The sequence below is a fragment of the Chelonia mydas genome, chromosome 3 (genome assembly GCF_015237465.2).
Source record: "Chelonia mydas isolate rCheMyd1 chromosome 3, rCheMyd1.pri.v2, whole genome shotgun sequence".
In the NCBI taxonomy this organism is placed as follows: domain Eukaryota; kingdom Metazoa; phylum Chordata; order Testudines; family Cheloniidae; genus Chelonia; species Chelonia mydas.
Genome location: NC_057851.1, coordinates 62,447,439 through 62,459,551, shown reverse-complemented (window position 1 = coordinate 62,459,551; position 12,113 = coordinate 62,447,439). Strand labels below are relative to the sequence as shown.

Sequence of the window (12,113 nt, the reverse complement as noted above, 5' to 3'; positions counted from 1 at the left end):
CTCCCCCACTGCAACTTGAGACCATTATTCCTTGTTCTGTCATCTGCTACCACTGAGAACAGTCTAGAGCCATCCTCTTTGGAACCCCCCTTTCAGGTAGTTGAAAGCAGCTATCAAATCCCCCCTCATTCTTCTCTTCCGTAGACTAAACATCCCCAGTTCCCTCAGCCTCTCCTCATAAGTCATGTGTTCCAGTCCCCTAATAATTTTTGTTGCCCTCCGCTGCACTCTTTCCAATTTTTCCACATCCTTCTTGTAGTGTGGGGCCCAAAACTGGACACAGTACTCCAGATGAGGCCTCACCGGTGTTGAATAGAGGGGGATGATCACGTCCCTCGATCTGCTGGCAATGCCCCTACTTATACATCCCAAAATGCCGTTGGCCTTCTTGGCAACAAGGGCACACTGTTGACTCATATCCAGCTTCTCATCCACTGTAACCCCTAGGTCCTTTTCTGCAGAACTGCTGCCGAGCCATTCGGTCCCTAGTCTGTAGCAGTGCATTGGATTCTTCCGTCCTAAGTGCAGGACTCTGCACTTGTCCTTGTTGAACCTCATCAGATTTCTTTTGGCCCAATCCTCCAATTTGTCTAGGTCCCTCTGTATCCTATCCCTACCCTCCAGCGTATCTACCTCTCCTCCCAGTTTAGTGTCATCTGCAAACTTGCTGAAGGTGCAATCCACACCATCCTCCAGATCATTTATGAAGATATTGAACAAAACCGGCCCCAGGACCGACCCTTGGGGCACTCCACTTGATACCGGCTGCCAACTAGACATGAAGCCATTGATCCATATTGGATATTAGATGAGCATTGGTGTTCTACATAGACAGGACCAAATTGTTTCAGTGGTCCACTCTTCATGGTTATAGCAGACAGAATTAAAGGTCTTCCAATCTCCTCACAGATAATTTGATATTAGATAACTTCCTGTATCAGCTCTGGTTATGATCTGGCAGGTATTTTTCCACTAGACAAGTTGACAGCTCACTCCACAAGAGTGCAAGCATCCTCAATAGCATTCCTAGTGCAGATCCCTATCCAGAACATTTGTAAAGTAGCAACCTGGTCATTGGTGCACACTTTCTGCTCTCATTATGCCATCACCCAGTACTCTAGAGATGATGCTATATTTGGTCGTGCTGTACAACAGTTTGTGTGTACATGAACTGCGATCCCTCCACCTATATTAGTGCTTGGGAGTCACCAAGAGTGGAATGCACATGTGCAATCACTCAAAGAAAAAAACCTGTTACTAACTTTTCATAACTGTTGTTCTTCGAGATGCGTTGCACATGTCCATTCCATGGCCCTTCCGCCACCCTCTCTACATGGGAGTTTCCAGAAAGAAGGAACTGAGGGAGCTTGGGGTCAGCTGGGCTCTTTATACTGGCACCAGTGGCACACGGCAGCAGAGGGTGCTCAAGCCGTCCTGCTGGTTACCACTGAGGGAAAAATTTCCAGTGACTGTGCATGGGGCACGCACACGTCAAGGGTGGAATGGACATGTGTAACACATCTTGAAGAACAACAGTTACAACAGGTTAGTAACCATTTTTCAGTCAAAGTTGCATTGCCTTTTACCCACCTCTTAATTCTAAATTATTCTCTTTTACTCTGTCGTACGTGACTCTTCACTCATATGGTTCTGACCAGTGTTACAGAAACCTTTGTTTTGAGTCCAGACAGATGTTCTTTGTTTTAAATGTGTCTGAATTTTGTTTTATTATGGTGCTATTTCTACATACTTTGAGATCTACTGATGAAAAGCACTAAATAAGAGCTCGGTGGTGTTGTTATAGTTGGTGAAACAACATATTTGCATGTATACAGTGGGACCCCCTTATAGTAAAAGATTGTCTTTTATAGTCTCAAAAAAGCTGCACTGCAATTGCAGGAAGCTCTAGATGCTGTGTTTATGTGGGTCGGGAGGAGTATGATTGTTGAAGGGCGTGAGCCTCTGGGGGTATGTCTATATAGCATCTGGGAGTGAGCTGACTAGCCTTGGTCCACAGATGCAGGGCTCGTGCTAGCACACTGTTGTTAGCTGTGTAGATGGTGCTTTGTTATTGCGACTTGGGCTGGAGCTTGGGCTCTGAAGCCTAGGATAGGGTGTCGGTTAAAAATAGCATGCTAGCGCAAGCTCAGCTGCCACAGGTCTGTGGTCCCGGGCTGGGAGGCTTGCTCCCGGATGCTGTGTAAACATATCCTGGAAGACTATAGTTTCACTCCTGTCAGGGAGCTGCAGTAGCAATATCACCTTCTTTTCACTCCCACTGGGAACAGTTGCAGCAACAGCTAGAAGCAAAGGATCCTTCCTTACCCTTTCTCCACAACATAGGGGCAAATCTTCTTCTTCCTTGTTTATTCAGAGCAATGTAAGAGGGGAAGTGATTGTTCCTTTGGAATGCAGCACTGAGCACCTGTCTGGTAAGTGACAATTGCTACATTCTTAGAGGATTAGCACTGGGAAAACCTTTTACAGTGAAGTGAAGTTGCAATATAATTGAAGTGAATATGCAATAAAATGCAATGATGGAATTCAGGACTTTCACTCTACTATAATTTAATGTGTCTCTGTAACAATAGTTTTAAAATGGAAACAAAAACATGTGTTGAGGAGTATAGATATGTTGCTTGCAAGTACTCAGCATTTCAGAAAAGAAATTATTTCATAGTACTTTTTTTCCTCCATCAAGGCTATTGTGGTGACTGATGGAGAACGTATTCTTGGCCTTGGAGACCTTGGCTGTTATGGAATGGGCATCCCAGTTGGCAAATTGGCCCTTTACACAGCTTGTGGAGGAATGAAACCACAGGAATGTCTGCCTGTAATCCTGGATGTGGGAACTGATAATGAGGTAAATACTTTTCCTAGGTTCCATGAACATTTCACATATTTTAGGAGCAACAGGCTGAACTGTATAATTGTATTTAACTGTTCTATTAAAGGGTAAAGTTAGAATTTTGGGTGAGTATGTTATTCCATTTTTGTCTTATTTTTCCCTCATGAGAGTGTTTATTCTCCTTCTCACTTGTTGTATATAATTATTCTTTAATACAGTTTTATTAAATTTACCAATATATTTAATAGAGTCTGTATACTGATATCTTTCTACTGACAATTTAGTACATTGAAAAGGCCCAGATTACTTCCACGGGCAAAAAGTCTGGCACAGGACCATTGATTGTGGAGATTTCAAAATGCACCTGAAACCTTCCCTTCACCAGAGGTCCTACAGGTGGCCAGCACAGCCCCAAAAGTGGATTGCACTGGCTTAGGTGGGCATTTGGTGCATGCCAAGTGCAGCCTTCCCTGCATGGCAATTATATAGCCCACAGTGAGACTAGGCCCAAGAAAGGGACACTTCTCAGGAAGTGAATTCCCTTGGGGTGCAGCATCCCTCACACAGAAACTTTTTGTGCCAACTGGGGTTGAACTCTGTCCACTATGACTATCTTTTAAGGATGCCCAAAATTTACTGCTACTTCTTTATGAGCAAAGGTCCTATTTAATAACTTACTTCCAAATAATTCATTAATGCCTCTAGTCCCAGTCTCTTTTCTTCCAAACACATGAAGAGAAACTTGATGGTTTGTGAGATATTCACTGTTGTTTTCATAGGGTGAAATCCTGGTTTCACTGAAGTCTGTGGAAAAACACCCATTAACTTCTATGGTGTCTGGATTTGACCTTTAGTTTCTTTATCCTGTGTTTTTTTCATTTTAGTATAAGAGTTGGTGTGAAAACTGGACTTTCAACCAAAGTGAAAATTTTTGTGAAACATTTTAATTTTGGTCAAAAAATTGTGGTTCGTTGAGTGGTTTCACACATGTTCCACTAGGTATGTGCATGCCCAACACACTAGGGTCAGAGAGTTTTCTGCAGTGACTTCAAAACATTTTCTATACAGCTATTTTTAGAGCACTAGTGCAAACTCTGCTACCCAAGTCTGAGGAGCCGGGCTGTGAGGCTCATTCCCACTCATTCCAAAATGCTGTGTAGACATACCTACCTGTGTCATCTTGGCAATGTATCTTTTTAGCTGCACCTCTGAACATTGAAATTAGTCTACTTTTGAAATATATTTATGTCTAGTCCATAGGATAGCAGTGAAAAATAGTGTTTTTTCTTTCAAGAATAGAAAATAATAAAGAATTGATCGTGTACATTGTCCTGATGTCTTTGATATCTGGTATCTGACAGATAGTAAGTATGTAAGTATAGTAGAGGATAGACAGTTCAATATTTTTTTGTATACACAGGCATACAATTCTAAAAAATATATTCTTTATGAGATCAGTGATTTTAGGACACTCCAAGTGCACTCAGTGGGTCTCTTTTCCAAAGTGGTTAAAATTGTTAAAAGACTGACAGGAGAAGAAATAAGATGTCCTACAGCCACATTTTCAGATACAGATGTTGCAGATTGTAGATGGGGGAGGAAGAGTATATTATTGGAACCCCCAAAATGTAGTAAAGAGCATGAGGTGACACTATTCAGAACTCGTTCATTCAACAATAACTAACATTTGAAAACCCATTATGCCATTAATGATTTTTGCTCCACAAGTGATATGGAAACCATGAAAGGAACAAAATATAGTTCAGTGACATAAGGAATGTACTGGTTGCTTTAGTGCAGAGTAATTGCAATATCAGTATGTTCCATAAGATCTCCACATAAAAGGCCATGATGGCACCTTACTTCTGCATGCTTAATTTACACACCAGACTTTTTCTAGATTTCTTTTGTAGAATCATATTAACATAGGGCTGGAAGGGACCTTGAGAAGTCATCCATTCCCACCAGAGGCAGAATCAAGTAAACCTAGACCATCCCCGATATCTGTTTGTCTAACCTGTTCTTAAAAACCTCCAACTACCCTTATAGTTAGAAAGCTTTTCCTAATGTCTAACCTAAATCTCCCTTGCTACAGATTAAGCTCATTACTTCTTATCCTACCTTCGGTGGACAGGGAGAACAATTGATCACAGTCCTCTTTATAACAGCTCTTAACATATTTAAGACTATTTTCAGGCCCCCCTCAGTCTTCTTTTCTCAAGACTAAACACACCCAGTTTTTTTAACCTTTCCTCATGGGTCAGGTTTTCTAATCCTTTTAACATTTTTGTTGCTCTCTTCTGGACTTTCTCCAATTTGTCCACATCTTTCCTGAAGTGTGACCCCCAGAATGTTTATGTGAATATGAACATAAGAGTTTGCAAAATTTCAAGGGGAACTAGTGAGAGGATGTTACCTAAAACAGACAGTGTTTCCCTTCATGTAGGGGACCTTTTAAGTAACTCGCTTGGGTTGATATAACAATTTGGCAGCATTTCATTTTCAGTAAACTGATGGAGACCTTTAAATTCTTTCTTGAGGTTTGTTATTCTCTTGCTTAATGCAAAGTTACAGTATGTCTGGTAATACTCTCAGAAACCGTCTCAACTATAATGTAATAAAAGGTTATTTCTACTTCATTTCTAACTCATGGGTATCAGGAATTTAGAAGCTTACTGGTAAATCTAAATAAAACAACATGAGCATATATCCGTTCAATCTCAGGCCTACCATAACAGCTAATCTTTTATTAACACAAACATAGCACTGAAAACAATCTTTGACCAAGTTATGGTTTGCTTTTTTTTTTTTTTTTGGTTAAAAAAATTACTTGACATCAAAGTCTATTCTATGAATTCATAGCTTTCAACTTCTCACCTATAGTAACTTAGTCAGGGCTACACATGGAAAGTAATGAAGCAGAAGAGGAAGAGTAAATGAAATTACAGACCTTTTGAGATGACAGACAAGCAGTAATATCAAAAGACCTTCCTGCATAGTTTAATTTCAGCCAAATCAAAATCAAAGATTTATGGTTGTGATTTCAATGCATGGAACCAATTCAACAGCTTGAATGGGCTTTTGTACTTTATTAAAGGCAAGATATCAATAATAATATTAGGTAGACATAATAAATAGTTTCAGGGTTTTTTACACATCCTGTCTGCGGCAAAGTTATTTTAGAATATCAGTGTAAAAATTGTGATAACCTTCGGGCCTTGGTTAAAATAGGTATTTTACTGTTTTTCATGGAGCTTCTATGTGGCGCCTACTGTTTTCGTTGTTTAAGTGACAGAATATTTCTTAAATGGCCTCACAGATGATTTTTATAAAACCTCTGTTGTATAGGAATATTTACAAGTAAGAACACCAGTAAACACACACACACAAAATATACAGGTAGCCCTACATATTTTAGGTGTGGTGTTATATTCAGTGATGGACACAGGCACTTGTGCAGTATTGCAGTATACTGAGAGATCCACAAATAGTTGGTTTTTGGATACAGGTGGGTATTTTGTGAAGAATTGCAATATGGAGGTAAATACATCGGTGTTATATATTAAGTATTCAAAGGAGAGAGTGGCATTTTTTAGATAAAATACAGTGTAGTTTGAGCTTGATGTTGTTACTGTTTTGTCTTTGTTTCTTACACATTACACATTGTTCATTGGTTAAACGCCAATACCCTTCAAACCTGGTGTTTAATCATCTAATTAGAATACTGTTACACATTTCATTTTTCTTGTATTTTGTTCACCTGCATTATGATTGTAGAGTTTTCTCTTGTGAGCCATGGAATGGGAGTGCATTTCCTGGCTCATATTAATAATCTGAGATCCTAAATAATTTTTTTGTTGTTTTATAAATGTTAGGGGAGTGCTGCATAGGGCATAATAGGCTTGTTTTCTTGTTGTCTAAAACTGAAGATTTTGTCCAAAACCTGAAAATTTTTGATTGAGAAACACTGTCCAGTATCTAGTGGGAGTTGTAGACTGCTCTGATGCACCACATCTCCCTTCTTGCTGAGTTGCTGAGGTGCGCCATGGGAGATGTAGTTTGGCCAGGGATTCCAGGGATTTGATAAAAAGTCAATTTTTCCGTGGAAAGCTGGCAAAAAAATTGTCTAATTGAAAACTCAATTTTCAATCTAAAAATAGTTTCAATGGAAAATGTTCATCCAACTTTAATAATCTACTGTACCTGCCCACATCCTCTTCAGCAAAGGTTGAAACTGCTTGAATATATTTAATTTTTGATTATGGAAGTGTAGAAGAATTAGTTTCTATTGGAATTCTCCCAGTGTTTGAGAGTAGTAAGTTATGGAAAATATGTGTTCAGAAGTCTTCTTGTGTGGCACCCTGAAATTCTATTTTCTGTTTTTTGTGTATGTGTTGTCACTTATCTATCTTACCATTATTCAGAACTGCATAAGAATGGCAATTTTTCCTATAGATCTGCTCTTCAGAATCATTAGTTTGTTTTCAAACTGGATTACTATTCTGGTGTGGAGACAGCTATTATTGATTTTCTCATTCCATAATATTTGTATTACAATAATTCCAGAGTCCTCAGTCTGGATGATGGCCCTTATTATGTTTGGGGCCCCATTATATGCTTAACACAATGTCATGGTCCTATTCCTTGAATAACTGAATAACTTACATTTTAAAGAGATAGATGACATACCAAGAGTTGGGGAAAGGAATATAATCATATGTGATTCTTATATACCTATGCATTTTTCTTATTTTTCTAAATAGTTAAAGTAAATGCCAGTTATTCCCATCTGGCCATCAGTGTACCCATCATTATGTATTAATACTTTGCATTCATATATGTGGAATCTTATGTCCACTAAAATAGATATGGATTTAATGTATCCTGGATGTTAAAACAGGCCACAGGGAAGATTTGTTGTCAGCAACAAAAGTGTTAATAGAAACCTCTACTGGATACAAAGCTCTTTACTGTAGCACAGGTTTTGGAATACTACGTTGTATTTGGAAACCACACTTCCTGTTTAATCTTGTGTGATTAATCTTGTGTGATGGTTTGCTTGTCAGCCTGTACCTGTCTTTTGGCTGTTTTATTTCTCCACAAAGTTCTTTATCTTCTATTCAAATTTCTATCTGTGGGCTAAATCTAAGTTTTCTAAGTTGTCTTTTCTTCTTTGAGTTTGTACAGTATATATGTACATTCATACTATATATGAGTTCATACAGAGTAACAGATATTAAATGCAAAAAAAGTTAACATTAAGACTACTAAGCTTGCTTGTTTAGGAGTAGCTCTTTTTGGAATATGGTTCATTCTCCTCAAGCAGAGGTTGGGAATCATGCTGAAGTAGAACCCACAGCTCTGAGAAGGAGTGAGTAATGTGGAGTTAGCGTGGTATCAGACAACATTGATCTGTTTTGGTTTTAATGAGAAATCTTAGCAAGGTCCAAAGGTCTAAATTTTTCTTACAAGACTCACAAAACTGAATTTGTTTGCCAAAATAATATATAATTATTCTTAATGTCTTTGAAAGTGAATATCTAGTAAATTTTAGAAATCACTTCCTTAATTAAGAATGTAAGATCAAAAAGGTGTCAATATTTTAATTGAACAAAATATAAATTTCTTAAATACATTTCACATAATTTTGAGTATGTAACTTTAATATGGCATTATCTTATGCTTACTATGGGCTACATTGTCATTTTTCATCTAGCCTGGAGCCAGGGTGGCATGTCATCAGGGTCATAAACTGTGGGTGTCATCTTCAGCTCAGGCCCTCTCTAGGTCCTCACTTCTGGGCTATATCTTAAGTCTTGCAGATTCTTTCTACATAACATTAAGATATTACCTTTCCTATCCATTCATGCAGCTAAAACTCCCTTCCAAGCTCTCACCATCTCACGTCCTGATTACTGCAACATCCTTTTCTCTGGCCTTGAAAAATGCAGTCTTGTCTTGTTCATTTCCATTCAAAATACTCCTATAAAGATCGTTTTCCTAGCTGGTTGCTTTGACCATGACCTTCTCTTTGCATCCCTCCAGTGGCTTCCCGTTCTTCATCAGATCAAACATAAATATCACAGGATGGCTAGCCCTTTTAAGGGACATGGTTCCACTCCCACCTGTGACATGCTTAACTCACCTCCCCAGGTAGAGAGAATAAATGTCACATGACAGATGAGTCATGTGGCTAAATGAATTCTGTAGGGGTAGATAAGAGAGGCTGTGAAGGTGAAGGAAGAGGAGACCTTGAGTCCTGTCCAAAGAGAAGGGGGACTCCGGGTAGGAAGGCCTGGGAGTTGCTGTTCTCAAACGAGTGCAGAGAACTAGTAACAACTAGCAAGGCTGGAATGTAAGGAAAGACTTGGCTGAAGAGCGAGCCTCAGTAGGAAGTTTTGTTTCCCTTGTGAACTCTGTTAATAAATCAGACCAAAAGAAGAGGAGGTTGTTATTATATGCATAAAAGACTTTGAGAGTTACTGAGAAGCCCAAGAAGGGAGACTGAGGCAATGGCTAGCCTGAAGCCAGACCAGGTAGGTGGTGAGGCTACAGTAAGCTACTTATCTTCAGTGTCAAAAACTTGTTCATTTTCACTAGGGGGGTTGGGGTGCGGGAGGGGGTGCGGGCTCCGGTTGGGGGTACAAGCTCTGGGATGGGGCCAGAAATGAGGGGTTATGGGTGGGGAGGGGGCTCTGGGCTTGGGGAGGGGGTTGGGGTGTGGGAAGAGATGAGGGGTGCGGGATCTGGGCGGCGCTTATGTCGGGCGGCTCCCCAGAAGTGGTGACATGTCTCTTGGCTCCTAGGCGCAGGGGCAGCGAGGCACACACCCTCACAGCTCCCATTGTCCGTGGTTCACAGCCAATGGGAGCTGTGGAGCTAGTGCTCGGGGTGGGGGTGGTGCGCGGAGCCCCCCTGGTTGCACCTCCACCTAGGAGCCGAGGGACATTGCACGGCTCCCTGGAAGCAGCGACGAGCCAGGTAGGGAGCCCGTCTTAGCCCCGCTGTGCTGCCAACCGGACTTTTAACGGCCCGTTGACAGTTATGTTTCAGTAAAGGGCTCTCGTGTCTGGTCCCTTTCCCCATTAGTCTGATAAATCTCAGAATCTGTTGAATTTTAGAACATGGTTCAAAGCTCAGCTGCTTTCCCAGCTCTTTCCTTGAGGGTAGCACTGGGAACAAGTGGTACAGGTCAATATATTTATTTGACTCTAAGGTGAAGTTTATTGGGGGGGAAAAGTTAAAACTGATATTTGAAGTTTGTTAGAAATTTTATGTGTGTCTGGAGATGTTTGTAATGACTTATTGTTATACGTTTGTAGCTATATCTTCAGTTAGAGTAAATCATTGTAGTTCCATTGACTCATTAGAGCTATTTCAATTTAGATCAGTTGAAAATTTGGCTTCTTGTTTAGCACAGTAAGAACTACCAGAATGGGCAGGGTTCAGAAGATTGCACATGTGAATTAATCTGTGTGGATGGGGAAAGGATACAGAAGGATTAGATGCAGTAGTGTTAACCAAAGAGAGGGATAGAGAATGAAAGTAAAAAGTGTAGGGAAAAAAGTGAGTGAGTGGAAAGGAGGAGGACGGGGAGAGTTTGTCTAGTCAGAGCTATAACCTTTAGTTTGTCTTTAGATTAAGAAATTAGTGAGCTTCATGAGCGAAGGCAAACAAGAGGCTTAAAGGTCAAACCGATTAAAAGATAAGCTGCATTATAAAAGGAAAGAACAAGCATAGCTGGACAAGTCAAGTCTGGCTTTGAAAAGAGTCCCTCTGAGATCTGGTTGAGCTGTACAAAACCCTAGCTGGGGGTGACTATACAAATGTAGACAGGAAAAAATATGATGCCTATATTATGTAAGATAGTCTGATATTAAACATAGAAAGAAAATTATTTTTGATTTACATAATTATTTCCCTCCATCAGTCACACCCCATGTTTTAAAATGTCAAACTATTTACTGTAGATTTGTTTTGAAACACTATTTTAACCATGCAAAAATAAAAATATATTACATCATTCAGTGTTTTGTCTCTTTCTGTGCAAGTCATTTTCACTTCAAGCATAATTTTATTTTAATAAATGTTATATATTCATAGATTTTATGGCTAGAAAGGATTGTTATGATCATTTAGTCTGAGCTCCTGCATAACACAGGCCTAGAATTTTGCCCATGTTGACATAGGTTACAGTGGTGCTTTCAAAGTCACAGATGGAAAAATGGTTAGTATACTACAGCTCCTATTCCCCTGCCCCTCCCTCATATGCTAATAATATATCTCAGCAGCTACTTTGGGTTGGTAATTTTACTATTGGTATGTTGGGTAACCATCCACCCCTTTTGAGTCTCATCTTAAAACATATTCTCTCCTTTTCGTACGTCTAGAACGATTTTATTGTCAAAGAAGGCACAGATTAAATGACTTTCCATTTTTGGGAGTACAGTGTTACTCTTTTCCACTTGGAGGTCTCCTGCAGAAAGCTGGAAAGTCCTTCCACATTTGTTCCCTCTCTGGCAGGGAGAAGTGAAGAGAGACTAACCTTCCCACAGCAGGACCTGCCTGTTTAGAATGGGTTTGTCAAGGTTCCTTCCCCACTCTGAACTCTAGGGTACAGATGTGGGGACCTGCATGAAAAACCCCCTAAGCTTATTTTTACCAGCTTAGGTTAAAACTTCCCCAAGGTACAAACTGTTTTACCTTTTGTCCCTGGACCTTATGCTGCCACCACCAAAGTGTCTAACAAAAATAACAGGGGAAGTGCCCACTTGGAAACGTCTCCCCGCCCCAAAATATCCCCCCAAGCACTACACCCCCTTTCCTGGGGAAGGCTTGATAAAAATCCTCACCAATTTGCATAGGTGAACACAGACCCAAACTCTTGGATCTTAAGAACAATGAAAAAGCAATCAGGTTCTTAAAAGAAGAATTTTAATTAAAGAAAAAGTAAAAGAATCACGTCTGTAAAATCAGGATGGTAAATACCTTACAGGGTAATCAGATTCAAAACATAGAGAATCCCTCTAGGCACAACCTTAAGTTACAAAAAGACACAAAAAAAGGAATATACATTCCATTCAGCACAACTTATTTTATCAGCCATTTAAACAAAACAGAATCTAACGCACATCTAACTAGATTGCTTACTAACTTTTTACCGGAGTTTTGACCTGCATTCCTGCTCTGGTCCCGGGAAAAGCATCACCCAGACAGAGAGGGCCCTTTGTTTCCACCCCCTCCAGCTTTGAAAGTATCTTGTCTC

The 12,113-nt window shown here is 39.9% G+C and overlaps 1 protein-coding gene across 1 annotated transcript in view; it reads left to right on the top strand.

Moving 5' to 3' along the window:
• The window catches only part of ME1 (malic enzyme 1), a 330,426-nt gene that overhangs the window by 163,868 nt on the left and 154,445 nt on the right, over nt 1-12,113 (top strand). The window contains exon 5 of the mRNA XM_037894397.2: nt 2,702-2,863. Coding sequence (XP_037750325.1) covers nt 2,702-2,863 — 162 coding nt within the window. The remainder of the gene's footprint in view (nt 1-2,701; nt 2,864-12,113) is intronic.